The 27973-nt window shown below is 37.7% G+C and overlaps 4 protein-coding genes across 6 annotated transcripts; 3 read left to right on the top strand and 1 right to left on the bottom strand.

Moving 5' to 3' along the window:
• LOC18782643 (NADPH-dependent diflavin oxidoreductase 1) lies at nucleotides 10687–14825 on the top strand. 3 transcript variants are annotated; one of them, XM_020560830.1, is made up of 12 exons: nucleotides 10687–10952; nucleotides 11079–11156; nucleotides 11274–11378; nucleotides 11487–11578; nucleotides 11664–11848; nucleotides 12185–12282; nucleotides 12459–12536; nucleotides 12636–12746; nucleotides 12958–13077; nucleotides 13423–13542; nucleotides 13626–13842; nucleotides 13940–14825. In XM_020560830.1, exons 1-12 carry the CDS (start codon nucleotides 10797–10799, stop codon nucleotides 14467–14469), a joined length of 1890 nt encoding a protein of 629 aa, XP_020416419.1. In that variant the 5' UTR covers nucleotides 10687–10796; the 3' UTR covers nucleotides 14470–14825. The 3 variants fall into 3 exon arrangements, with proteins under 3 accessions (XP_020416419.1, XP_020416421.1, XP_020416420.1); XM_020560832.1 differs by lacking the exons at nucleotides 10687–10952; nucleotides 11079–11156; nucleotides 11274–11378; nucleotides 11487–11578 and having other exon boundaries at nucleotides 11831–11848; nucleotides 12208–12282; XM_020560831.1 differs by lacking the exons at nucleotides 10687–10952; nucleotides 11079–11156; nucleotides 11274–11378; ... (3 more) ...; nucleotides 12459–12536; nucleotides 12636–12746 and having other exon boundaries at nucleotides 13001–13088.
• On the top strand, nucleotides 16349–17782 carry LOC18782204 (30S ribosomal protein 3, chloroplastic). Its single transcript, XM_007215934.2, has 2 exons — nucleotides 16349–16790; nucleotides 17328–17782. Exons 1-2 carry the CDS (start codon nucleotides 16494–16496, stop codon nucleotides 17607–17609), a joined length of 579 nt encoding a protein of 192 aa, XP_007215996.1. The 5' UTR covers nucleotides 16349–16493; the 3' UTR covers nucleotides 17610–17782.
• On the bottom strand, nucleotides 18128–22750 carry LOC18782309 (ubiquitin receptor RAD23d). Its single transcript, XM_007215453.2, has 12 exons — nucleotides 22528–22750; nucleotides 21735–21896; nucleotides 21408–21461; nucleotides 20644–20717; nucleotides 20290–20337; nucleotides 19942–20119; nucleotides 19233–19388; nucleotides 19093–19158; nucleotides 18961–19008; nucleotides 18753–18862; nucleotides 18590–18668; nucleotides 18128–18499 (listed from the first exon to the last, which is right to left on the bottom strand). Exons 1-12 carry the CDS (start codon nucleotides 22591–22593, stop codon nucleotides 18383–18385), a joined length of 1158 nt encoding a protein of 385 aa, XP_007215515.1. The 5' UTR covers nucleotides 22594–22750; the 3' UTR covers nucleotides 18128–18382.
• Nucleotides 23531–25279, top strand: LOC18782749 (cell division cycle protein 123 homolog). Its single transcript, XM_007215570.2, has one exon. It carries the CDS (start codon nucleotides 23989–23991, stop codon nucleotides 25027–25029), a length of 1041 nt encoding a protein of 346 aa, XP_007215632.1. The 5' UTR covers nucleotides 23531–23988; the 3' UTR covers nucleotides 25030–25279.

The following is a 27973-nucleotide window of genomic DNA, read 5'->3' as shown; positions in this document are numbered from 1 at the left end:
AAAATAAAAGGATCGGAAAATGTGATCCAATGTTATTCATTCGATTCCCCCTTCTCAATGTTGCTTCTATTAAAAAGACAACAACTTTAACTAACTTTGAATAAAGAAAGAAAAATTGACAATGAAATGTGATAAGGTTACTAATAATATGAAGGAATGATAAGTAATAAGTTATCTATAATTCACTCAAAAGAGACTATAAATATTGTTTATACCCATCTGATCGACCAATGCGAAGGTTACTGTGGAAAATAAGATGGCCATTAGTAGGAAAGTGTTCGGCATCCCTTATTGTCGAACGCAACACAAGACCCCTTGCCAGTCATTTCTTGCTGGGACAAGTGAAGCCACCACATGCAATATCTACAGTTCCACATCGAAGTTTTACTCAACATGCACACCTCCTAAGACTTATAAAAGTGGGCACAAATCCCAAAAAAGTGTAACTTATACTTCTGGCAATTCAGCCATTACTCTGTCCAGATTACTATACACTCCGTACTTATTCTTACTTAAGCATCGGAGAGCTTTTGGCCGGTACAACACTAGTGCCCAAGGGCTTACCTAGCGTTTTCTATCTTGCAGATCAATATGGTTTAGGATTTAGAGTTAGGGAAGTCCAAAAGGTGCCAAAGGTCAAAATATCGCTAAGTTGGTCCAAAAGTGCTGAACTATTTTTTAGCACAACCAAATAAGATTCATATTGTTCAAATGATATACACATAGTAAGTGTGTTTTGTTTGGTTGATGGGAGAAATCACCTTGAGATATATTTTGCATCTGATATATGTGCAAATGAAACTCTTTTCGCCTTTGTTTCAGTGGTAGCTCCAATTGGCTCTCTTGATTTACAAAATTTTGTTCCTCAAAACAGTTATTTTCATCAGGTCCGTTGGATTAATCTAACGACACATACTTTTATTTGAGCGGGTTAGAATACATGGAGGGGGTTGTTTGTATAACAGAATGGTTATGTCTGAAATTTAATAACGTTGATTAATCGGGAGTGCTGCTATTTCAACCCACCTGTCATATTTTCCCACCTACCTTATATTCACACCCACCATGTAAATTTGAAAAAACATAATCTTATCTTTCCACCCACCATTATTCCTAAAATACCCTTTAATTAATTAATAATGCAATTAAATTCAATCCCTCTCTCTCATTCTCAAATAACAACGCAGAAGAAGAGGGAAGGAGGAGGAAGAAGAAGATGGACTGCGAAAGAGCCAAACCATCACCAATAGCGTTGTCTCCATTCTCAGCTCCTTTGACCACTGCCTCTCCGCACTTGAAACCTCCATGCGTCCTACCCATGTGGGTCTTCTCCTAACTATCTGTTTGGGTCGCCATAAAATCTTATTCAACAAGAATATGGAACCAATAGTTTTGGTTCACTTTGAGTTTGACTTGGCCTTTACTTTTCTTAATAAAACCAAATATGGGTCTTAGAGCTTCTTGATTTTTTACTTTTCTTAATAATCATATCATAGTTATAGGAGTTTGTTTATATAACTATAGTATGGTTCATGTCTTAATTCAAAGATAATCCCTATTTTCGAATTGGGGCATGACAACGTCATCTAGTTACTCCAGGGCCTCAACACATTAGTGAGCAGATGATTTATCATGATCAAGTCGCACAACACCTCAAAGAGGAACCTTGCAAGAATAGGCACAACCAAAACCAAACCGGATTTGAGACAATAGATTTACTAAAAGAATAATAGATCGACATAGGTCTACCTGAAGCCAGAGAATACCGAAGATCCGACGGAATCCAAGAAAAAATCCCATCAATCTCTCTCTCTCTCTCTCTCTCTCTCTCTCTCTCTCTCTCTCTCTCTTAGTACGAGACTAGGGTTTTACCTTGGGCTTAATTAATTAATTTCTGGCTATGATATGTTATTATTTATAGATATTTCCTTATTATTGCAATACGATTTAAATTAATATTGTCATTAATTAATTATAACATCACAAGCAAAGAACCTTTTACAGAGATATTGCACAAATATTTATTTTCTCTCATCACCTTGTTAGACTTGCTTTTCCAACTAAAACATGCAGCCAACGTGGCGCCAGTTCTTTATTTGACATAGAGTACCTCACTCTTGTAATCCTCATTGTTGCTTTAATCCTCCGGCACATCACCACAGAACCATATACAGGCCGGTGGCTGAGGCGGGCCCCAGCTATACAACCAAAATTCCGCCTGGCCCCACAACCAAATGCTCCCGCAGGCCCCAGCCATAGCTCCAAAATAAAAAACTCTGCCCCAGCTACAAAACAAATGCTGCCCCGGGCAACCCCAAAAAAACAAATACTGCCCGGAAACCCCACAAAACAAATGCTGCCCGGTTTTCACAAAACAAATGCCTGGTAGACAAATGCTGCCCGGTTGCTGCCCGGACTGCCCGGTAGACAAATGCTGCCCGGTTTTCACAAAACAAATGCTGCCAGGACTGCCCGGTATGCTGCCCGGTTTTCACAAAACAAATGCTGCCCGGACTGCCCCGTAGACAAAATGCGGCTATAAATCTCCAAATAAAAAAATCCCACAAGCCAAATGCTGCCCAATCTCCAAATGCTGCCCCAAAACCAAATTCTTTCTGAAAAAGATGGCCGTTCTGTCCCACTCCTCCAAAAACGCTTATATATAAGCAGAGCAAGTGTAAGCATTCATCCGAAACTCATCAAACACTACTTGTTCTGACCTCTGAATTTTACTTTTCCGGTACGGAGAAGGTCATTCCATTCGATATACAACCGTCAGACGTTTACAAGAGTAAGTAAGTGCACTTCTTTTACAAGACCCAGAAAGAGATCCAGTAACTTCTTTTACATATATATATGTCTGTGTGTGTGTTGGGTTCTGATGTGCATGTGCTGGCCGTTCTCATCAACTATGTTTTCTTATTTATTACTGTAGATTTAAGGCGGTTGTGCGCGGGATGAATCGTCAAGCAAGCAATCCTGTCAGTGTTAGCGGTCCTCTTCCTGCAGAGGCGTGAGTCTACATACATTACATACATACATTCATACTACTTTGGCTTTCATTTGTATAACTATTAATTTGTTTTCAGCCAACTTATTGCTTTAGCTTGAAAAAATCAAAGGGGGGAGAAATTTTGTAAAAGAAGTTAAAATGGACAAAATTGTCCTTATTTATTTATTGGATTTTCTAAAAAATCATTTACACTTGTATGTCTTTGGTTTGAAAGTTGAGAGGTTTTTTTGTTTTTTTTGAAATTTGTTTAGCTTTTTCCAAAAATAAAATTTGTTGTGTGGCTAAAACCTAAATTTACTTTGTTTTTTTTTGGGTTAGATAAATAGCTTAGCTGCATATAATATGTGTACAAATTTAACTGTTTTTGCCTTCGTTTCAGATCGTAGCTCAAATTAATATTAAAGTAATGTGGGACCCACTTTAAAATAATATGGGACCCATATTTTTCTTTATCTTTAATAAAAAAAAAAAAAAGAAGGAAACAAGCGTAAGTAAATAGTAATTTTTATTTTTATTTTAAAAAAAAAAACTATACTAGAAAAGATTTAGTTGCGAAATCTTAGTTTTAGTCATAAAATTAGCCAAAAAGGTTTAAAATATTTAATATATTTCAAAATGAGTATTTTTTTTCAAGTATAAATATTACAAATGATCAGTTTTTAAATTGTTGCATAATATTTTGTTCTAAATGCAGTTTACACTTTTTTTTTTTCTTGCTGAAATATGTTTGGTACATGTTAATTTTTGACCACCCCAAAATTCAAATCCTAGTTACGTCCCTGTACAAAAATTGTTCCTATAGTGAAGAATCTCTCTTCAAAATTATCAAGTTGAGGTACTGGATATTTCATTTGAGGTACATCTACAAATTATTATTGTGTAGATATCATTGAAAATAAAGAAAAAAGTAAAAAAAGATAATAAAAACACAAACCGTGCTAACCTCCACATAAGAGAAAATCTATATCTAAAATCAATATGAAAGCCCCGCGTGATTTAATGAGAAAGACTTTTGGTGGTTGACGTGCTTGGTCGGTCTTTGTGGAAAAAATACTCTCTCTCTCTCTCTCTCTCTTTGTTTTTATTTAGGAGACCTCCTTCCCTTCTTACTTCCCAAGAATTATGTCAATTTTTTTCCACGTTGGACTGAGTTCTCATGGCTCTAGCTCCCCCCATTTTACTGCTCATCATAGTTTTTCTTACTAGTTAAAGATTACATACATAATATAAATAATCCTTTATTGCAAAGCCAATAACATTTTCTCATTTATTGTAACAGCACAAGCAAAGAACCTTATATAAAGGCATTGCATAAATATATAGTTTCTCTCATCACCATGCTAGGCGTGTTCCTCCAACTGAAGCAGGAAGGCGGAATGACATCTCTATTTGACACAGACAACCCGACTTTTGTGATCCTTATTGTTGCTCTAATCATTTACGGGGGCTCGTTGGTTGGTTCTACATACATACTCTACGCTGACCTTAATCCAGATTTGGCAAAATTCATGAGTAACATTAGCCTCCTTTTTGGAGCTCTTGCCTTGGTTTTGGAATTGGTGATCCTTGTCCCGAATTTAGGGTTAGGCTTCCTCTTCTTTTGGGTCATTTGGTTTGTGAGCTTTGTAGTTGTTTACTCGTCCCCATACGTCAAAACATTGTTTACAAGTGCGGTTGGAGGAGTTGTTCAGGCGTTTGAAAAATTGAAAGAATATCTGAACATGATTATTGCCAGTTTCACAATGGAACATGTCTTCTATTCTTGACCAAAAAAATAAAATATATTCTTGCAATAAACTGCCAGACCAACTTGAACCCGTAAAAACATTAGAGAAACAAGCTCAAAGAGATGTACCATCCATCTCCCACAACATTCATTCTCCTTCTATGGAATCCAAATGACACACTGCAGTTCCATAAAAGTTTGAAGAGCATATCAAATGAAAGGAAATAAAGTGATTACTCAAAAGAAAGGAACTGCATTTAATCTAATGAAAGGAAATAAAGTGAAAACAAAGAAGCTATAAGACCCATCACCTCAACAATTACCTTCAGGGGAGGACATATGCCAAGAAAATAAAATCCAAAGTTCTCACCCCCAGCAATAATATACTCAAATTGTAGGGTAAAACAAATAGCAAAAGAACAGAGCAATAAGTATTATCCATTAATAATATACCCAAATCAAATGAACTTCTACACCCCAGAAATTAAGAAATAAAATCAGCATGTATTAATTGCAACAAGAAAATGCAAGAATGCTACATTAAAACAAACCTAAATCAAACCCTTTCCATCTCACAACTTAAAACACAACCAAAACCCCAAAAGCGAAGCAAATCATGCAAATAAATAAATAAATAAATAAAAATGTAGTAAGATTCAGATTTGACAAAAATTGAAGAAACTTAAACAAGAAATTGGAACCTGCAGCAATCCAAGGGTATGGCTGCACCAGTCTTCCCTCTTCTCAGAAATCAGAAAATAACAACATAGTTTTATGACTGCACCATTCTTCCTTCTTCTCAGAACGGTGGTGCATAAGTTTTATTTTTATTTTTATTCAGAACAAAAAAGAGAGTTGGTTAACTAAAATGGGTTACCAGTAAATCTGGATGTAAACATTCTCTCTTTTAAAAGACAGTCATATCATATGTCGTTATGCAATTGGTGTATTAATACATCAGAGCATATTATGGGTCGTTTGATATGACGGATTGTCATGAACTGGACTAAATGCTAGTATTGTCTTGGATTGGCTTGACATGGTATAAATTGGATAACACTAGTACAACGTTTGGTGTATGTTTGATTGAACTATGACTTATATATATATATATATAATTTTTTTTTTTTTTTATACTTTTCTTCTCTCTCCATCTCTTTCCTCGTTTCCTCTCTGCTTCACTTTTTTCTTCTTCCCATTTACATCTTTTTCATCTTCTTCTTCTCCATTTTCTCTCTTCTTCTTCTGTCTATTTTTTTTTCCGAAAATTTTCTCTCCTCTTCCCAGTTGTTTTTGAAAAAAATTTTATCCCCTCTTCTTCTCCATTTTCTCTTATCTTCTAAGTTTTTTTCAAAAAATTTATCTCCTCTTCTTCTCCATTTTCTCTCTACCCATCTTTGCAAGCCCTAAAATTCGTCCCATCTCCACATACACATTGATGTTGTTGGGGTGGTGAAAAGATTGGGACGATGATACAATGACTTTGTTGTGGTGTTTTTTTTTTTGAATTTCGAACGGGCTATGGCTGTTTGGAATAAAGATCTAGTGGCCACGGTGGATCTGTAAATCTAGGTTGTGTAGTGGTGTGAGTGTGGGAGTAGATAAGGGAGCAAAAGAGAGATAGAGAGGTTGGGCACTGGGCAGTGGCGTGGGGGTTGGGTTGGGCAATCTCTTAGAGCATCTCCACCCCAAAGGGCTAAGGCAAAGGCAAGGGCAACGTAGGGGCTGCCACTATTCACGTAAATAGTGGCAGCCTTGCCTTTTTTGGTTCCACCCCAAAAGGCTAGGGCAAGGACAAGAAAAAAACAAAATATGCAACAAAATATAAACTTGTTATGTATTTATAGAGAAAGTGAATAGAATTGTTATGTATTTATAGGAAAAACATCCATAATTTTTTGGTATTTTTTTTGCTCGCTGACGTCAGCGCCTTTGAGCTGAAGCTCAAGCTCAAGCAAAATCAACCATTGGGCTTGCCCGGGCTGGTGGGACCCAGGCCTTGCCCGGGTTGTTGGTTGCTCGCTGGAGCCATTTTGGGCTTGCTCGGGAGGCCTCCTACCCGGTTTGCATGCAACGCTGGAGCTGCTCTTGCGAGTTGCGGATGCTATTGAGACGTGAGTTCCACTAAGAACACCTAATGAGGTGTTTTTAGTGAGCCCACTTAAGCTTAGAACCGCTTAAAACGAACATGTGATATTTATCCAAGCCAGTCAAAGCCATGAGCTGTAACAAACAAACAGCTTTTTGGCTACCTGAGCCCCCATGATGACTTTATAAAGAGTCCACGGAATGTGAACAGTGCCTGTCCAATTACTTCAAAAAGGCCATACACAGAGCGAGTATTAAGTATCATTCGAAACACTCGCTCCAAAAGCTCTTCCTCATCAAACACTACCTTCTTTGAATTTTACTTTTCCAGTACGTAGAAGGTCATTCCATTAGATATACAACCGTCACACGTTTACAAGAGTAACTGAGTGCACTTCTTTCACAACACCCAGAAAGAGATCCAGTAACTTTACAAGTGTTTGATTATATATATATATATACATATATATATGTTGGGTTCTGATGATGTGCATGAGCTGGCCTTTCTCCTCAATTCTGTTTTTATTTATTACTGTAGATTTAAGGCGGTTGCGCGCTGGATGAATCGTCAAGCAAGCAATCCTGTCAGTGTTAGCGGTCCTCTTCCTGCAGAGGCGTGAGCCTACATACATACATACATTCATACTACTTTGGCTTTCATGCCAACTTATTGCTTTTGCTTCTTTCTCGGCATTGAAACAATATTGTGCTTCTTTTCTTACTTTGGCTCCCATTTAGCTGGTTGCATCTTCTTTGTATTTTTGGCAACTAACCTTAGCTGCATCTAATATCCGTACAAATTTAACAGTGATATTTAGTCATATACCCATTCTTAGCATTAATAATATAAATAAATTCTTTTTAAAAAAAAAATAAGAAAAAAGGAAATTACAAACAGAAACCATGCGGGCATGCAAGCCTAAAAAGACAAATCCAAAAAATGACAATTGACCCTATTAAATTTAATTATTATTATTAAATTACTTTGATACTCTATTGAGTGTTTTGGGCTTTTTTTTGGGAAGTTTTGGGGTTATGTTTGTTTTAAGAAATCAATGGCAGTTTTGTGATTTAAAAGAAGTTAAAAATCTTTTTGTTATGTTGTAAATTGGCTTTGAGTGTGTTTCTAAAGTCTATTTCATATAGGATTTTTTTAAATTATAATTTGTGCTTTTATATTGGGTATAATAGTGAACCCCTCTAACATTTTCTCATTAATTGTAACAGCACAAGCAAAGAACCTTATATAAAGGCATTGCATAAATATATGGTTTCTCTTATTTTCATGCTAGGCGTGTTCCCCCAATTAAAGCAGACTGACTACCCGACTTTTGTGATCCTTTTTGTTGCTCTAATAATTTACGGTGGCTCGTTGATTGGTTCTACATACATACTTTACGCTGACCCTAATCCAGATTTGGCAAAATTCATGAGTTACATTGGCCTCCTTTTTGGAGCTCTTGCTTTGGTTTTGGAATTGGTGATCCTTGTCCCGAATTTAGGGTTAGGCTTCCTCTTCTTTTGGGTCATTTGGTTTGTGAGCTTTGTAGTTGTTTACTCGTACCCATACGTCAAAACATTGTTTACAAGTGCGGTTGGAGGAGTCTTTCAGGCGTTTGAAAAATTGAAAGAATATCTGAACATGATCATTGCATGTTTCACAATGAAACCCGAGGAGCAAAATGGGTTGCCACAAGTAAGTTAGTTATATATACCAAGCTGCAAGCCAGATCAATTTGCTTCAATTCTTTGTCTATGTTTTTGGCCCAAATTGTGCTCAAAATGGGTCATGTTAAGTCATACTTGTTTGGTTTTCATTATGTTGTCGTGCGTCAAATGAACTTTCTTTCTTTTGAAAGAAAGGGATCAATAAAAGGAGAATTCCAAGTTTTCAAGTAGCAAACTGAGTAAATTCAAAATGCATTGGCAAGTTTTGAATTTGGGGCCGTGTGGAGCTTTTGGTTTTTGATTGCTGTGATTAAGTTGTACCAATGAGAGTGCAGTTGTTTTAAAAAGATTGCACCAGTGTGCAGTTGAGTGACTATGGCACCCCCCACATTTTTAAACTGCAACTTCTAATTTATATGATATAATATGGAACCTTGTTAATTTTGAGTAAACAACATCACAGCGCCTTTCAACGCATTATACATGAATAACTTAAAATTAGTTTTATTATATCAATTTTTAATACTTTTATTTAATAGTCTTTCAACCTTACAATTGTTATTGAATACATGCTCTACCCACCCACCCAAACTCCAAATACACCCAAGACACTCACAAACCTATTACACAAAAGAACAAATCTCAGGTTCTTTGCTCAACAAGTGGGAAGAATCTTGCGTAGTCAAAGAGAACTTTACATCACACCAAACAAAGAACCCCTTTCGTGTCTTGTTTGGCTTGAAATAAAATTCAGTATTGACCAAAAAAAAGAAAGAAAAAAGAAACTGACCCACCACATCACCAAGTTGGTTGCCTTTGTCCTCCAACTTAGCAATTAAAGCACCACAACACCAATAATGAAGGCGAGAGCCTTAATCTCTTCCTTACCTAAGCTCAAGAAAGAATTTCTCCCTCAAGAAGAAGTAGGATGCTAGGAGTGCTCTCAAGGAGGTTAGGAGATGCTCTCTAATGTTTCCCACACAAAGCTCTTGGATCCCTTGGTAGATTTTAATACCCACATGCTCTCAACCACAATAAGAAATCCAATGCTGCACAACCAATACAAAAGGAGACTCTTCAAATGATGCGGGAGAAAAATCATGAAAATCGGGGATCAAGATTCCCGAGTTTAATTTTCGTCAAAATAGGCGTCATTTTGCAATTTCTATTGAGCAGGAATTCGTTTTCATTGGAATTTCTATCATTTAAAAAATTTGACTTACATAAATCCAAGCACTGAAACGATGAAGATTTAAATTCCTCCATTTAAGAATTTTATACAATTTTCAATTCCTTCATCGACATAAAAGGTAAGTGGTTTTAAGTGATTTGATGAAGAAGCATATAAGAGGTGTTTCTCTCCAGAATCACTTAAAATTATTTAAAGTGATTATATATAGGGATGACGAAAATTCCCACGAGGGCGAGTTCCCAACCCTAACGGGGGGAGATTTCGAGGCTAAACGGGTATCGGGTACGGGGATTCCCGAATTTGAAAAATCCCCAACGGGTATGGGAGGGGATGGTATTGGTGTCTCCATCTCTGAACCTGGCCCGAATATATATATGTTTATACTTAAATAAATAAATATCTAATTATAATATTTATATTTAACCCTAAGTTAACCTCCATCTCCTAATTATTCCTAATCTTCTTTGGAACTTCAGATTGATTTGATTTTGAATAGTTGAGATGAACTTTATAGTTAATTTGGATGTGTTGAATGATAATTTAATATGAAACTTAATGTTAGAATGTATGATAAATATGTTTGTATGCAAAAAAATCGGAGATTCGAGCTGAATATGGGGGATAGTCCCCAAATGGGGACGGGGACGGGAATTCCCGAAACCTATTAAACGGGGATAGGTTCGGGGACGGGGGCGGGGATCGGGGGCGGGGACGGAGATGGTATTGTCATACCCGGCCCCTATCCGACCCGTTGCCATCCCTAATTACATTGAGAATCATGTGAGAGATGCTTCTTTCCAGAAGTGATTTTGGTATATTCAGAATCACTCCCAAACGAACTCTTAATCTCCTAGTTTAAAATGTGTCCCATGATATTTGTTAAAAATTAAAATTTTAATGGGTGTCCGTGAAATTAGTAGTTTTTTTGTTTTTTTCCAACATGGGCCGGAGCTCATGATTTTAATAATAATGGAGGCCTTTAGGCCCAATCCATATTAAGCACAGACGACGGCACAATCAAATTCTCTCTGTGTGCAGAGACGACGAAATTCTCTCTCTGCGTCTCCTTGAAGCAGCTGAGTTAGCTTTGGCCTTAGAGAGAGACATTGATGGGTTCATCAGACATGGAGGAGAGGCCAAAGAAACTACTCATACTCTACGCGACTCAAACCGGAAACGCCTTAGACGTTGCCGAGCGAGTGGGCCGTGAAGCCGAGCGCAGAGGCTGCCCCGTCCACCTTATTTCCATCGACCAATACGATACCGTAAGTTTTCCATTGCATTCTTTTTTGTTTTCTTTGTTTTTTGTTCTAGTAAACAACAATAACACATGAATAAAAATTACCACTTTCGAATATTAAGCTAATTTTTGCTGTTGCTTACCGTCTCAGAGTTGCTTAGCTCAAGAGGGCACTGTAATTTTTGTTGTTTCAACTACAGGCCAGGGGGATACTCCTGATCCCATGAAGGTTTGCTTTTTCTTAGCATTTCAGTTATTTATTTACAACAATTACTAAATACTATATACCTTTTGAAAGAGGCCTAGTTGTTTATTTTTGCTTATGTACATATCTATGTGTATGCAGGGATTTTGGAAATATCTTCTGCAGAGAAATCTAAGTGGGCAATGGCTTGAAGGACTTCATTATGCTGTTTTTGGATTGGGGGATTCTGGTTACCAGAAATTTAATGTAAAGTGTCTAGTCTTTAATGTGATTGATGAGTATAAAGTCGCCTTTCGACCCTTCGATTTAAATGGAAGAATTTATGTGTTTATGACTTTTGAGTTATGGTTGCAGTTTGTGGCAAAGAAGCTTGATAGAAGACTTCTGGACCTTGGGGCAACCCCTATTATCCAAAGAGGTTTGGGAGATGATCAGCACCCATCAGGGTATGGTTCTTTTATTTCAGAATTAATTATTGAAATCTTGCTATATGTTCTAAATTTGGACACTATTCTTGTTTACCGTTAACAGGTATGAGGCTGCTCTGGATCCTTGGATGATATCTTTGTGGAATATGTTGAATAACATCAATCCAAAATACTTCCCAAATGGCCCAGAATTTTTGATTCCGTATGAGAATTTTATGGCTGAACCTAAAGTTCGGATTCAATACCATGACATTAAGCAGGTGGATTCACAATTTTCAACTAATTCAGGTAATTTAGTTGTTCAGAGTTCCCTTCTTGGTATAATCATGTAATTACCTTCTTGTTGTTTGCAAACATCATTATGCAGATGAATCATTATAAAGCATGTTTTTTTACTAGTAAACTTTTTACTTCCATTGATAGGTTTTCAGATTCTATTAGAAGACATGTTGCCAAAAAAAAAATAAAAAAATCATTTCCTTTCCTTTCCCACCCTTTGAACCAAAATCAGTTCTATGTTAGACATGGAATGTTCGATACCACAGTGTCATTTCTGTTAAGCTCATCCTTGCATACAGTTTGTATGTAGTGTCTAATTAAGCCATGCCTTTGTGGTTTTCTCAGACTTGAATCACATTGCGTTGCAGATTGAAAGGGCTCGCAGAGTGTCTCCTGTAAAGTTTTCTCTTGACAAGAACAGGCCTGACTGCATTCTTAAATTGGTAATGCTAGAATGTTACACTATAGTGTGTATAAAATTCTGCTATTTCTAACTGCTTAGGCACATGTTAATTTAAGTTTGTGATGTTTGGGGACTTGTTTGCTTTCTCTCTTTCTCATTACCAGATGATTTTTTGTCTCATGCATTCCTCAGCTCATTTAAACTTTACTCATGTAGGTAAAAAATGAGCCACTGACTAAATCAGGAAGTATAGACAAAGAGGTGCATCACTTCGAATTTGAATTTGTTTCATCTGTAAGTTGCCTACTATGTGCTTGTTACGTTTCCTGTTGATTCAACCAATATGTATCATTACTTTTCTTTCCTAGTGAAAAGTTTCATTTGATATGTCAGGCTATTGAATATGAAGTTGGTAACGTCCTTGAGGTTCTCCCTAGTCAAAATCCTGCTGCAATAGATTCTTTCATACTTCGTTGTAATTTGGACCCTGAATCATTCATCACTGTGAGTTTTTTTGCTTGTATGTTGATTGAATATTTGAGTGGTACTACCTTCAAATTTTTACTAAAATAAATGATTGAATAAGATACTTCGATTATTTTTTTTGAAACCTGTGTACAAGAGAAAGGAAATACGTTGAATGGTTAAGGGGATTTTTTGCATTGTTCTTCGAAGTATCATTTTTTATTCTTATTTTTGGCATTGCTGATTTTAGGTTCATCCTTCAGAGATGGAGAATCAGCTTCTTGACGCTTGTACCCCCATCAAATTAAAAACTTTTGTTGAATTGACAATGGATGTTGCATCAGCATCTCCTCGGCGCTATTTCTTTGAGGCAAGAATCTAGTATGTAACTCATGGATTTATATTAGCACATTTCTTATAGAAAGCACCCCTTCCAGTTTATGTTATAGCCATATTCTTGCTTGCTTAGTTTTGCTCGTCATCCAGTTGGCTTTTTTTGTTGTTATTGATTTATTAGTTCAACTGTTTAGGCAATCTTAGAAAGTGATTTGAATAATAAGGAATAGTTAGGATATTGCTAAAATGGTAATGGTAACATAACTTTCAACCAAACACCTTACATATAAGCATATGGAATGGAAGTCTCATTAATGAACAATTTTTGTTATTGTAGACATGCTATGGCCCTTAAATTGATCTTCCATGGAATTTTCAGGTCATGAGTATATTTGCAACAGCTGAACATGAAAAGGAAAGACTCCAATATTTTGTGTCACCTGAAGGAAGAGATGATCTATACCAATACAATCAGAGGGAACGACGGACTGTTCTGGAGGTGATGTAAAATCCGTTGATGAAGTGCTTTGTTTCCTCCTTTAGGTTTGTTTTTAATAATTTAGTTCATATATGAAAATACAGGTTTTGGAAGATTTCCCCTCCGTTCAAATGCCATTGGAATGGTTGGTACAGTTGGTTCCTCCTTTAAAAACGAGGGCTTTCTCCATCTCTTCGTCCCCTTCTGCGCACCCCAATCAAGTTCACTTAACAGTGAATGTGGTGTCATGGACAACACCTTTCAAAAGAAGTCGAGCAGGTCTCTGCTCAAATTGGCTAGCCAAGCTTGATCCTGAACAATGTATGTCATATACTGTACATATAAAGCATGTTATTAACAAAGCAAAATACGAATTACCCTTTCATGTCCTTGATTTTTGTTCTTCTGTGATAAACAGGCGTTTATGTTCCAGTGTGGTTTCAAAAAGGTTCCCTTCCTCCCCCACCACCATCACTTCCTCTCATTCTCATTGGACCTGGAACTGGCTGTGCACCTTTCCGTGGATTTGTGGAGGAAAGAGCCATACAAAGTTTGACTGGTTCAACTGCTCCAGTGATGTTCTTCTTTGGATGCAGAAACGAGGACAATGATTTTTTATACAGAGAGTTTTGGATATCCCATTCACAAAATGGTGGGGTGCTTTCAGAAGCAAAAGGTGGAGGCTTTTATGCTGCCTTCTCAAGAGACCAGTCACAGAAGGTTTATGTGCAACATAAAATACAGGAACATAGCCGGAGGGTGTGGAATTTGCTGAGGGAGGGGGCTGCTGTATATGTTGCAGGCTCTTCTACAAAAATGCCGGCAGATGTATTATTAGCCTTTGAGGAGATTATTTCGAAAGAAAGTGGGCTTCCACAGGAGTCAGCAGTGAGATGGCTTAGAGCTCTGGAAAAGGCTGGAAGATACCATGTTGAAGCGTGGAGTTGAGCATTGCTGAAATTGTGACTTTGAAATCTGCTGTTGAGAACTAGAGATCAAATGTTTCATGGAACTTCAGGTGTGACTTGGATTACATGTGATGCTTGAGCAGGAGTAGATTGGATGGTGGAGATAGCATCTGTATAAGGAGTAAGAGATCATAGACAGCTGGTTTTAAGTTACTAACATTCCCAGGCATTGCGTGTCAGATCTCAATCTTTTGTTTTTCTTCTCTATTCAATTTTTGTGATTGTGGGTTGAAAAGAATTCAATTAATCTGAGTGATGGGTTATTTTATCACCCAATAAATATTTGTATTTGTAAAAGACTTGGAGAAGGAATAAAAGAAAGAATAAAAAAGTGATTTAAAAAAAAAGTAAAACTCTTGGCCCCTTACTTCTTCCTTCCTCCTTCTCATCTTACCTGGATGAAATGCTAGGAATTGATGTTTGTTTTTCTTTTTCCATTGTCATTGGCAATTTCTACTTCTACATCTAGATTTTCAATTAAAAAGATAGTTTCACATACTCCTGTGAACCCTAAACCCTTACCTCTCAGGTTTGATTGTGGGAAACCACCTCCACGGTTCACATCCTTTTGACTAATGTGTGTTTTTACAAAACAAAATTTTGAGTCAATCTTTAAGTGATGTTACTATCTTTCACCGACCAACGTTGCCAATAACAATGTCTTTTGGAGATCCTCTAAAATGCTTCAGTGAGTTTTACCATATACTTTTTTCCCAGTCTCCTTTGAACGTGAAGTGTTTCTTCCTTGAGACAAATTGAATCTTCAGAGTCTTGTGACCTCATTCAACTCCCTAAATCACCAGAAAATTACAAATTGATTAAGTTTTGACGAAATTATGAGCTTCCAAATAGACCTCAAAAGTCAAGTCATTATCTGAAAGCCCAAGATAATAAGAGCGAGTGCAACTTATCCCACATCGCTCATTTGATATCAAACACTACGCTTTATAAACCTAACACGAGAGGCTCTTGCCGCCGAGCTTTGTAACACAAGCTTGTAACCCGAGTGGGGGCTTTGAGGTGCTGGAACATTGGCCAAGAATTAGCGGGTCGGGTTCGAGCTGGCTCTCTACTGGCCTGCCCATTCCAAGCCAGGAGTTGAACCCACTGTGTCTTGAGCGGAGGCTTGGGTCACTGGTTTTCTAGAGAGGAGGGAACCGCGTTAGGCTGGCTTTACAGAGCAACGACTACCTCCCTCTCTTGGCAGTGGAAGGATTACAGGTCAGTGTCACTCGGATTCACCATGGCCCGCTAGACTGACCCAATAGAACCAAAACCTTTTTTGGCTTTTTAACTCTTGTTTTGATCAACTGCCTAAATAGACAGACACTCAAGTTGTTCTTCCTGATCTTTGAATGCATGACTCCAGATTGTCGAGCTGGTTGTCTGCATTTTTGTGATCCGACTTGCTCATCCTCTTCTTCAATAATCAGTGAGAGAGGTAACATTACATGATTTGAATTGGATCTGTCTGTTCCCTCGGCAATGTTTCTTCCCACCACAGCATTCCAATTCATAATTAAGCTCATAATTAACATATTGGACAGCTTTCTTCCATAAACTAATATATGCTTAAGCCTAATCCATTAACTCAACGGAAACCACTTGGCCACTCATTTATCCCTTCCTACTTCCCATCTTACTTGGACGAAATGCTAGGAATTGAGGTTTGTTTTTTGTTTTTCCATTGGCAGTTTCTACTTCTACATCAAGATTTCAATACCCGACGCCCAATAGTGTGTGAGAAAACTCCTCCTCCTCCTTTGGTAAAATCATAAAAAGCACCACGTTTTGAGCCGGGTTTGGATTGGGTTCCTTTGCCTAGCCCAGCTAATTTTATATTGGGCCTGGGTTTACCGAGCTAGGCTAGCCCCAGAACCAGAAACAAACAAGGTGAGAAAAATGGCATTTTATCCTCACTCACAATCTCACATGAATAGGTGTCTTTCTCTGAGTCGCACTGAAAGGGGAAGAAGATATAGATAAGAACCCAAGAAGAAGAAGATGTTATCTATGGGTTTGGGGATCGAGTGTCAGGCAAACTTGAATGCCTCCGTCTTGAGGCAGAAGTTGCCTCAGCAAAAGCACAAGCTTTTATTGGTTAACAATAATCAGAGAGCATTGAATTTCAAGCCAAGGACCTCTAACTTCTCTGTTTCTCACTCGCTGTCGGAGTTGAAGCTCAGACTGACCCAAACCACAAGAAACGTCAAGCTCTCCGCCGCCGCTGAGTCTCTAGTTGCTGAAGAAACGGCCGCTGCTGATGACAACTTAACCACCGAAACGCCTCTGGAAAAAGAGGTCTGTTTCATCCCTCGCACTCTCTTTCTGGTTTTCTTTTTTCTTCTGATAAATTGATTATGTCATTGAAAATTTGGTATATATGTTTTCCTGCGTTCTGTTTGGTTGCTGGGAAAATGTAGGGATAGTCTAGAAAGTTGAAAACTGATACAAACTGTAGCAATGTTGAGGCTGGCTGACGCTTATTCATAATTGGGTTTATCGAAGTCATGTGCTGAGTTGAACGGATTTTTGTTCTTTCTTTTTTCTTAACTTTTTCGTTTGCTCAGAATAAGACTCTGTGCTGTAAAATTTTGAATTCATCTTACTCTGTTATTATACATGAAATTATATTTAGTCACAACAGAAGTTTTGTCATTGCTGTGTATGGAAGAAATCTATTTTGTTATTAATCCTTGTATTTGCTTCTGATATAAGAGTGAATATCTAATCCAACATATTAATTTCCCCTCATTTTTCCAGTTACCAAACGAAGGTATTAGTTTGGCAAAGCAATGCTCTTGTAGTTAACTTATATCTTTATTTTGGATGTTATAGAAGCTTGGAGTAGTTGTGAAGCCAATTGAGAAACCAAGGCTTGTATTGAAGTTCATTTGGATGGAAAAGAACATCGGCATCGCCCTCGATCAAATGATACCGGGTCATGGCTCCATCCCTCTCAGCCCCTATTATTTCTGGCCGAGGAAAGATGCCTGGGAGGAGCTCAAGGTCTTGCTCGAGAGCAAGCCTTGGATATCTCAAAAGCAGATGATTATTCTTCTCAACCAGGCTACTGATATCATCAATTTGTGGCAGCAGAGTGGTGGCAATTTGGCGTAAACTTTTAAGGTAGAAATCTTTTTGAGTTTTAAGGTGCTGTGTGCTATTAATAGCTTGAGCCCCCCTTTAGCAATGCTCTTTGTGTAACCTGCTGAATAGAGCTCTATTGACTACTTGTGCATCAAATCCGTTAAATTTGAATGAAATATGGGTTCTATTTTCTCTTTAGATGATATCAGTTCAATCACATTTGTTGCACTCGAGCATTTTTTTGGCCTTTGTAATTGAATTCTGTTGTTCAGTAGTTTAACATTCATCCATTCCCAGCCAAGCTAGGGTTCTCTTAAGCAACAGATCCTTCTGGCAAAGTGGATTAGGTGTTTTTCCAATCCCTGATATCTTTGTTACCGTTGAGTTATCGGAATATAACTCAGCAACCGTGTGTTCACCTTGAACTCTAGCAGCTTGAGCAGCAGCACTTGAGTCATTGAAAGCAGAGTTCTTCATTCAGTGAAGTTACTAACCATTTAGATTATTTAAACACGAAGGTGAAAATTTGAACATTCAAAGTACAGATATAAAATCAAAATCATCCACTTTTCTTTTCTGAAAAGGTAAAAAATCTGTATATAATATAAGTAACCACCAATATTTGAAGCAGATAATTTATGCCATCCAAAACATAAAAGGGGGGGATATGACACCGTCTGCTGAGAGATACAAGACAAATAGCTGGAATAAGAAGAGTATAAGAAACCCTACTAAACTTAACCCACATGGCAAAGAGTTCACACAGAAGAAAAGATGGACCAAAGATAACCCATTTTGTCATATCATTCCTCAAACTCATGCATGTGATCCAAAAGATAGTTGGCCGCCAGCTCCTCATTCTTGTTGCATGCAAAGTATACCTCCAACACAAGGGCCCGATCAAAACCCATAGCTTCAAGCTGCAAGCAAAAGTTTTTGCATTTGTCAAAACCAGAGAACCAAAACCAGTGGAACAAATGCACTTACAAGCAGAGAGGAATACTACTTACACGTTCGATGGCCTCTCGCTCCTCAGGGGTGACGGTCACAGCCTGTGGCACTGCTGCACCCAACTGCTCCAATAGGTTCCTGAACAGAGTGTTTCAATAACTTAGCAACTTGTGTATCCAATTATCCACAAAGAAATCAACAAGTAAAGCAGATTTATCTAACCCTTCACCGCCTTCAACAGGCTCATTTATCAAGCGTAAGAAGTCAGCTTGATGTGCTTGAATGAGCTGCATTAGATGTGGATTTTGTTTCCCTAACTCTTGAAGCATAGGCTGCACCAAGATAAAATGCCAAGAGTTGTCAAATTATAATTAGTAATGAAAAAGACTGGCCAAAATGGGAGCAAAAAAAATCAGGAAACAAATAATACCTGGAGAATTTGAGGGTTTGCTTGCACCATAGCTCGCAAAGCTTGGAACTGAAATATGAGTTGGCAACTCAGATACCTTTCCACAAAAATAAGCATTAAACTGATTCAAAGATAAAAATATGACATATGTACCTGTGGACTGTTGCGCAGGAAATCCAAATTGCCTGCACCAGCATTTGCACCCATATTGGGAAGGCCCTGATTCAACGAATAAAATTAATCACTTGTCCCAATAAATTATAACCAGGTTCATAGATTACTAAAGTATCTACCTGTGGAAACAGGTCTAGTGGATTTGCATTCGGACCGCCAGTAGGCGCTACTGGTTGTGGAGCCTGGGCTGGAGGATTTGCTGCCGGAGGATTTGCTGCTTGTTCACCAGCAGGAACTTGGGCTGCTGGTGGGACTTCAGCTTGTTCAGGAATGCCCTGACATGTATATCAATTCTTGGGTCAATCTGATAGTTACACCTAAATATGCTTGCTACTATATATGCAGATACAACATACTATAACCAAAACAAGTAAATGATGAAGAGAGTAAATACCGAAATAACAGTCTACATTTTGCAATTTTGCAATTTTCTTCAAGGAGATAACAGTTATGAAAACTTAGAACACATGACCCAAACAGGTTAACATCAGAGCGTAAGCAAGCAACAACCAAGATCTTCATTTCACTTTGGATGTTATTTTTAACACCAGCCAATTTTATTGCTCTATATAGAGCTGAGTGGAGAAAGGATAATAACCCAACACCATTGAGTAACATCATTTACAAAAGTGATTATCACAAAGTACACGATATTAATCAACTGAATACCTAATTGTCAACAATTCTGAGAAAAACTGAGACAAAAAGTATATTGCATACTGCTAAATGACTTGTTAGGTAGAAAAACAACAAAACATTACCTTTACCTCCTAATCAATTAAAATTTCAAGATCAATTCCCAAATCCCTTTTCTCATTGAGTACTTACAGAATATAAATACTCAACAGCCCTTTCAGGGTTGTTGAAGGCAGCACGTAAAGCACGGACAACTGTATCACGATCCCAACTTCCTCCACCCATATCTAGAATCTGCTGAACGGTAGCCTCTAAATTAGTTCCTGCAACAAGATTTGATGCAGCTTGGCCATACACATCTGATCTTGAACTGCCCAATAATAAAGCCAGAATAAAAAATTTAAGAAAGTTCCATTTTATGGAAAAAAAATATTTACTTCAAATCGTCAACTAGTTTATACTATAAGAAAAATTCAAAAGCAAAGCACATGGCCTTATACAGTATAAAATTCATAAATAGAAACAAAAATAAGTACTCACGAATCAGTGGGAGCTGCAACAGCAGGAGTCTCAACGACAGGCTGTGACCTGGACAGTTAACCAACATCAAAAATTGTAATTAGTATATAAACTACTTATAGAAGAACAAACTTCAGGTTGAATAGTGAACAACTAAAACAGCCTTCACGAGTTTAAACAAGTTCAATTCTACATAATCCAACATACTTCTTAAATAGAGGCTATAAATGAAGACTAACTACACTTACGAAAGGGCCGTTTAATGCCAAAAATACATACGTTAACAGTTACAAGTCTTCAGTAAAAACAATTACAGATGAATGCTTCAAAAGAAAATCATTAAATCAAAAGCTACAAGCGTGAGGCAACACTCACTCTGCCACAGCTCGCACAGGAGCTGGAGATGCTACTGGTGGGGCTGTCGAGGTAGGAGTACTAGCAGGTTGAGCCTACAAAATCATAGCCTATATAAGATGGACTTGCAAAAAGAAAACATCATATTGTCAGCTAGTCAAACCTAAGGACTCTATAAAATAAAATATTATTGGTTATTATCAGTTATCTTTGCATTGTATATCTCATAATGAGGTTTTCAGCATGTATAAGTGGCTATCAGTGAACATTAATATACCCACTATTCACACGTTTTTCTTTTTTCTTTTGATAGATTTCCATTTAAGAATTTATTAAGATAAGGATGCAATCTCCACCATTGTGAACTATAAAACATGTGGTACTATCTGAGTCCACTTAAAATATATGCAATATTCAAAGGTCACTAAAAACCAATTAAATTAACAAACATTCCTAACCAAACTATTTAAGCAAACAGCTATCATTGTCCGCATAAGTCAGTGCAATCAAGAGCATCAAACGTGCAAAAGTCTATTTTTGGGCACACAGAGGACTTCGTAAGTACAATTCTCCAAACAAGAATATCCATTAGATCATTCTGCTCACATTCACACAAACCTCTTCTTAGACAAACAGACAGATATGTTTCCAAAGTTGGTCCATTATACAACTGATGTTAAGAGATCCAGTGTAATACAAAGATTACCAGTTTCACATCTAATATCAATGTGAAAATAGACATTCCAATACAGTGATACTAAATACAGCAACCGAGCTGAATTTACCTGACTTGTGGCTGCACCTTTTGTACTGGAGGCTCCGCTTGGTGATGCCTTATTCTACAATTGATAAATGAGACCATACTTAAGATTACAGTGATATGACTAAAAATCCCAACAGATTAATCAAGCCAAAGAACAAAAGTGTAATCATGCTTTAATATTCTCTTTACGATTGTCAAGCCCACTTTGAAAATCTTCTTTTAAAGATTGGATAAAATGGAAAACATGAGCAAGTTTACACAGTGGACTCTACTTCTGCCAATTACAAATCCTGTTACTCAGAAATTTTCTTACTTTCATCAACACAGTTAGTAATAAATGCAAACTCACCTTGGTTAACATTATCACAATAAAACTATTTTCAGCAACTTGATTTTCTTCTAGAGTTGTGGTGTCCTTAAGAACTTTCCCCTGATGAATAAGCATCTGTTGTGAGGCAGGGTACACATCTGCACCCTGTACGGTCTCAATAATTTTCTTGACATCAGCAACCTGGGAGAAAGGATTAACAAAATTAATTTCTGCACTGAGCTGAAAATAATAAAAAGGATAAGAAAAAGTAGTCGAGGAACCAAAAGTAAGTGCACTAGTTGCTTAGTGGCAGTGCTCATGAAGTGGGCTAAGTAACGAAAAAATCACTTGGAATTAATCAGTATGATTGTTTTTCATCTCTACGCCTCGGATGATTTCACTATAGACCATGAATTGGGTTCAATGTGAGTGGTATAAAATCTTAAACATCGAGTCCAAATCAACTAAAAATTTGAACGAACATAGAAGCGCATCCCTAGTCCACAGATCGAAGATGGAAAATTTTAAACCAACGTACATGCTTCAATAAAACACTAACGCTAAAGCTAGAGAATTTGCACAACCAAACAATAAATTCACAAAGACTTCACTAAATTCTGCGATTCCGCAAACAAGGACAGCGAACAATAATAAAAAAATCCGAACTCCGACAATAGCGGGAATGGGGAAAGCCCTAATTCGCATTCAATCCCCAAAAACCCTAATTACTCAAAATTGAAGCGATTATCATTACAAAATCAGCACAAAAACAATTAATTTTAATCTCTGATGATTAAGAAAAGTCACGGATATGTATATGCATGTTTTATACCATCTCTTCGGGTTTCACTTCGATCTCGAAGTTAGTGCCCTTCAAAGTCTTGACAAAAACCTTCATCGTCTTCTTCTCGTTTCTTCGACTTACAACATTCACCTAATTCGCACAGTTCCGATTATCCGGCGAGTCTCCGATTTCCGGTTGCCGGCGGTCGCCTTTTTCAGATAGAGAGAGAAAAGAAAAGAGAGAGCACGAAGTCACTGTGATAACGAAAAGCAGGAGTCTTTGCTCTCCATTATATAGTAGCTACAGGATGCGCGGAAGGAACGATCCGGTAACTGGTGAATTTTCATGTCGTAATTTTTCATCCAATCGTTGTCTGCCACGCTTACAATTTGTGATCTATATCGGTGGGGATTGGGTAATGGTAAAGTTTGGAGAGGATAGGGTTTTTGCTCCGTGTAGTTTGTGTAGAACACAATTGTAAAGAGTTGGATTGTTCCTAATTTATGCAAGATGTATTATCATTACTCTTCTTAATACTTGATACGTGTTCATAAGCATAATTATAGTTTTTTTTTTAATTTATGAAACCATGATTATGCTCATTAACACGTTTCACATGTTGAGAATGGTGATGATAGTACATCTTGAATTAAAATGGTGGACATTTTTATACGTTGACCAATACCACTAGAAGTCTCCAATTCAATAATAAATCTAATAAATACTAAGAGTGATGTCTTTCTTTATTTTTATTTTTTTTGAAAAATCCTTAGATTGGTGTCTAAATGTTAAACAAATGGCAAATATGATCCATTCGTGTTTAAACCCTCTTTTTTTGGTTCAAAGGTTCCATGATCTAGTCATTGGTACTTTTCTACAAATTCGAAAAGAGTATATGACTCATCTCTACCATTCACATTTAGTAAGCCCAACAAGAGCAACAAAAAACAAGCCCAAAAACCCACCCAGAAGCCGATCAAGCTCAGCCCACACCTAAAGTATGGGTTTTGTAGAACCCTAGCACAAACACACCGAAGCTGCCGTCGCCACCACCAATGCTGTCCTAAGGATAAGAACAGCATCACCGTGACCAAACACAACAACACAGCCTCTTGTATGTTCATTACACTTGTCTGTCTTTGTTTATTTTTTATTTTTCCTAAAATCACTTCCTAAAACCGGCCCAAGAACAGAACAGAGACAAACCAAGCGATTAGAGGCGCAAAGAGGCCCAACCCATCAACACAAAACCTAGGCAGAAAAGCTAGAAGCTGCGTCCCAAAATACCAAACATTTTGATTTACTTGACTACTTCTTCTACGTTGGCACATGGTTTCTGCCTCTAAACTCAATTCAGTTCAGGTACACATGTTCGTAATCATTAGAGATTAAGAAATTAAATGTTTTTGTTTCTGATTTTGTGATGATATTTGCTTCAATTTGAGAAATTAGAGTTTTGGGGAATTGGTTTGCGTAATCGTAGAATTTAGTGAAGTGTTTTGTGAATTTATGATGCATTGTACACTGAGCAACAAGATGAAGGAAGACGAAGTGAATCGATGCCAGATACAGGAATGGTACCCAAAATTCAAATCTGTGTCTATCAAAACTCGGATTCATGAACTTCCAGAACCCTTTGTCCAGTACCTTCTAGATGATTCGGGGCCCTTCCTCCTCCCCGTTTCAATCACAAATGAAGATGCTTTTCCCAATAGAATTCATAATCCAGAGGAGGAAGATGACTATCAAATATCAGAAGGGTCTGATGACGAGGCAGAGCAGCCTCCGTTGCCACCTTCTTTCCCTGAGCTTGAGTTGCAGGTCAAGGAGTCAATTGAATCACTTGGAGGTTCTGTGTTCCCTAAGCTCAACTGGAGTGCACCAAAAGACTCTGCTTGGATCAGCACGACTGGGACACTCAAATGCTCTTCATTCAGTGAGATTGCCCTCTTGCTACGCTCATCTGACTCATTGGTTCATGATTTATGTCATGCCTACGATTCGTGCCACGATAAAACCTCATCGAGACCTAAGAGTTTCGTGCTTGCACTTCGTAAATGGTACCAGTTCCTTAAGCCAGAGATGGAATTCCGTTGCTTTGTACGAAATCAGAATTTGGTTGGAATTTCCCAACGTGAGGTCACTACTTTTTACCCTGCTCTACTTGAAAAGAAAGACAGTCTTCGAGTGTTGATTGAAGATTTTTTCGTGGAGAATTTGATGTCGAGATTTGAGTCGGAAAACTACACCTTTGATGTCTATGTGACAGAGGATGATCGGGTTAAGGTTGTGGATTTTAACCCATGGGGTGCATTTACGTTGCCTCTCATGTTTACATGGGAGGAATTGGATCAGAATTGCAGTGAACTAGGGGATGATGGTGTGGACTTCAGAATTGTGGAGGGTCAGTGTGCTGTTAGGCCAGGTCTGAAGACCGCAGTGCCGTATGATTATTTGGACACCAGCCCCGGGAGCGGCTGGGACCAGTTTATGCGAAATGCCGATGAAGAGTTGCAGCAGCAAACTAGGAATGCTCAAGCAGGTGCTTAAGGTCGTCATTGTTTTGAAATCTTTCAGGTGAAATTTGAAAGTACTGTTTCGCGTATCACTTGTGCTTGCCAGGTTCAATACTATGGAGCCTGGATATTCCATGTTAGGCCATGTCAAGGAAGAAACAAAGTTTTGCATTTCAATATCTGATTATGATTTGTTAAAATGAAAAACCGACTGCTAGTATTGAATTTCACTTTGGATTCTGTCAATTTCCTTCGAATTTTGATTGTATTTTGATGGTTCCTTACTTCCTCTGCCTCACTTTGTTGCTGTTTGAATTGAAATGCTGAGCAGTTAGAAAAGAACATGCTCATAAAATGACTGGCAGAAGGCCCGTTTGGTATCCTACTTGTATCTAGTTTTATGAACTCGAAAATAGATTTTAAGTCCAAAGCTTAAAAATCCCGTTTGATTGGACCATTTTTAAGAACTCACACCCAAAATAAACTCAAAAACACTCTCTCCTCCCTCTCTTGTTGGTTGGTGGTTCTAGGTCGACGTCTTTTGCAGCTCCGTCAAGGTCTCCTTCGTCCACTACATCCCTGGCTTAACCCGACACCACCCAAAATTGATAAATCTTTTTTCATGTTTTGGGTTTTTAGGGTTTCCCTTGAAACCACACAAAATTTCCCTTTTCTTTGGTTAATTTTAATTTGGGAATCTAGGGTTTTTAATTTTAATTTTAATTTTTTTAGGTCTTAAAAATAATTTGGAGTTCAATACTAAAAAAGTTTTTAGATTTGAAAACTCATCTTTTTGTGGGCTAACTGTAGACAATTATATCCAGTTCATGTTGGGTTTAAATGGAAGGGGCTCAATCCTTTGGTGAGGGGTGAGGCTAGTATAACTTTGGTGGTTCAATTTTAAGATGGCCATAAGCCTTGATTAGCATGGGCTGGAAACTAGGGGTTGAGAATGAGGAATCTTGAGTTTGTTTTTAGCCGGAAACATTACTGATTTTGCTTTTGTAATTTAGAGAAAGGCACACCGCATGGCCATCAAATTTTCTGCAATTTGATGTACAGGAAATAAAAACAATCAACAACTGTGTAACAGAAACCATATACGCAGCAAAAAAAGCAAGAGGTCCCATCTTGAAAATATGTCCGAAGCTTTCTTCGATCGCATCCAATCGCAACCGTACAAAGCATCTATACTATCAGCATGATGTACGGCCAGAATTCAAATGTCTTGTAAGCTATAGCTTTTGAAGGGCAGGTAGCCCCAAAAGAACATGTTCCTTTTTTCTTGCATTGCTACAGTAATTTGCATATGTTCATACTTCTCTTTTTGACTCATCACAGTCAACAATTCCTCTCTAATCTCTATCTTCCCTTTTTGAAAATAAAAATGCGAAAGTAATGGTATTTTAATCATTAGCAGATTATGATTCTCTGAGTCTGAGTCCTTTGCTTTCCGCTAACTATGACATTTTTAATCCTTGATTTAACAGTAATTTAAACACAGGGATTGGTATTACGCACCGACGCACCAACCAGTAGCTTCCGATAAGGGCACTGCATAAGGATGGAACATATCCAAAGATTCTTCAAACTGTAATCTAACTACCCCTTTTTATCGTAATTAGCAAGTCTTGATCAACTTGTTAATGCACATATATCTAAGTTTGTCTGCTTTGATCAATTGTTAATGGAGATATCTTAACTTGTTTGCTTTCGGCTGGGTTCCTTCACCCCACTTGGTTATGGCTATGGCCGAGGAGGATACCCTACAGAATATAAGAAGATTCGGTGTGCATGCTTAGAATACTAAATTTCAATCCATCAAACCTGATCGAATACTTACAGTATGGCTAGGGATGGCAACGGGTCGGGTATGACAATATCATCTCCGTCCTCGCTCTCTATCCCTGCCCATGTCCCTGAACCCATCCCCGTTTAATAAGTTTCCGGAAATCCCCGCCTCCGTACCCGTCCCCGTCAGGGGACTATCCCCCATACCCGCCCCGAATTCCCGATTAGACCCATTACTTACAGTATGGGGATGGCAACGGGTCGAGTAACCATCTCCGTCCTCGCTCTTTATCCCTACCTTTGTTTTTGAATATAAACATATATATTCTCGGGTCCGGTTCGGGGATGGGGACGTCAATACCATCCGCTCCCCATACCCGTCGGGGATTTTTCAAGTTCAAGGATCCCCATACCCGATACTCATTTGGCTCCGAAATCTCCCCCCGTTAAGGTTGAGGACTCAATAGAGATCCGCCCTTGCGGGAATTTTTGCCATCCCTTAGTACGGCTGCTAATTAAACTACTTCTGCTCATACCATCATCAATGATCAATCCGCATGTGTTACGCTTGCAGATAATTTATTCTTATTAAACTGTGAATCTAAATTATAGATTAGACCCATTACTTTTGTGAAACTATCATATACTTAAACCATTAATTAAGCTGATTATTGCATGAACGTGGGATTCATATTCGCAACCTAAGCAACACAAACATTTATTCTTTGGCTAAGCAAATATTATCCGTGCTGTACAATTCAACTTGTTTCTCAATTTTAATTTTATCCAATACCTGATATATATCCAGCTTATTGAGTTTTGTTATAGGTATACATGTGTGTGTATATATATATATATCACTAATCGAAAGCTATATGTGAAAAAATTTCAACAACTAAACACTTTTTGGTGACTAATAATGACCAAAATACATTGGTTATGTGGATCCATATAGACATATAGATCAATTAAACCATTTAATTTCTACAGATATATCGTTAATTTCTAGGTATATATGAGCTGTATTTCTTCTATGTTAATTGAGTATATATGTATATATAGAATTTCTCTTATACGGACGTCCGGAAGTTATTATGGTGTGAACACAGTGTATTTTCTATTACTCTTCCCTGATTTCCTTATTGTTTACAATGACATCCACACAGTAATAGTATCCACATAAAAAA

The sequence above is a fragment of the Prunus persica genome, chromosome G3 (assembly GCF_000346465.2).
Source record: "Prunus persica cultivar Lovell chromosome G3, Prunus_persica_NCBIv2, whole genome shotgun sequence".
In the NCBI taxonomy this organism is placed as follows: Eukaryota; Viridiplantae; Streptophyta; class Magnoliopsida; order Rosales; family Rosaceae; genus Prunus; species Prunus persica.
This window is presented reverse-complemented; position numbering and strand designations above follow the sequence as displayed.

Bases quoted from the DNA above. Each gene is read 5' to 3' on its own strand.
- LOC18782643 (XM_020560830.1), top strand. From the start codon at position 10,797: ATGGGTTCATCAGACATGGAGGAGAGGCCAAAGAAACTACTCATACTC. The intron at 11,379-11,486 runs GTAAAGTGTCTA...TTATGGTTGCAG, and splicing joins CTGGTTACCAGAAATTTAAT to TTTGTGGCAAAGAAGCTTGA. The intron at 12,747-12,957 runs GTGAGTTTTTTT...TGCTGATTTTAG, and splicing joins ACCCTGAATCATTCATCACT to GTTCATCCTTCAGAGATGGA.
- LOC18782204 (XM_007215934.2), top strand. From the start codon at position 16,494: ATGTTATCTATGGGTTTGGGGATCGAGTGTCAGGCAAACTTGAATGCC. The intron at 16,791-17,327 runs GTCTGTTTCATC...TGGATGTTATAG, and splicing joins AAACGCCTCTGGAAAAAGAG to AAGCTTGGAGTAGTTGTGAA.
- LOC18782309 (XM_007215453.2), bottom strand. From the start codon at position 22,593: ATGAAGGTTTTTGTCAAGACTTTGAAGGGCACTAACTTCGAGATCGAA. The intron at 18,669-18,752 runs GTTAGATAAATC...CACTCTGTTCAG, and splicing joins CCTGTTGAAGGCGGTGAAGG to GAACCTATTGGAGCAGTTGG. The intron at 18,500-18,589 runs GTAAGTAGTATT...TTTTGCTTGCAG, and splicing joins AGCGAGAGGCCATCGAACGT to CTTGAAGCTATGGGTTTTGA.
- LOC18782749 (XM_007215570.2), top strand. From the start codon at position 23,989: ATGATGCATTGTACACTGAGCAACAAGATGAAGGAAGACGAAGTGAAT.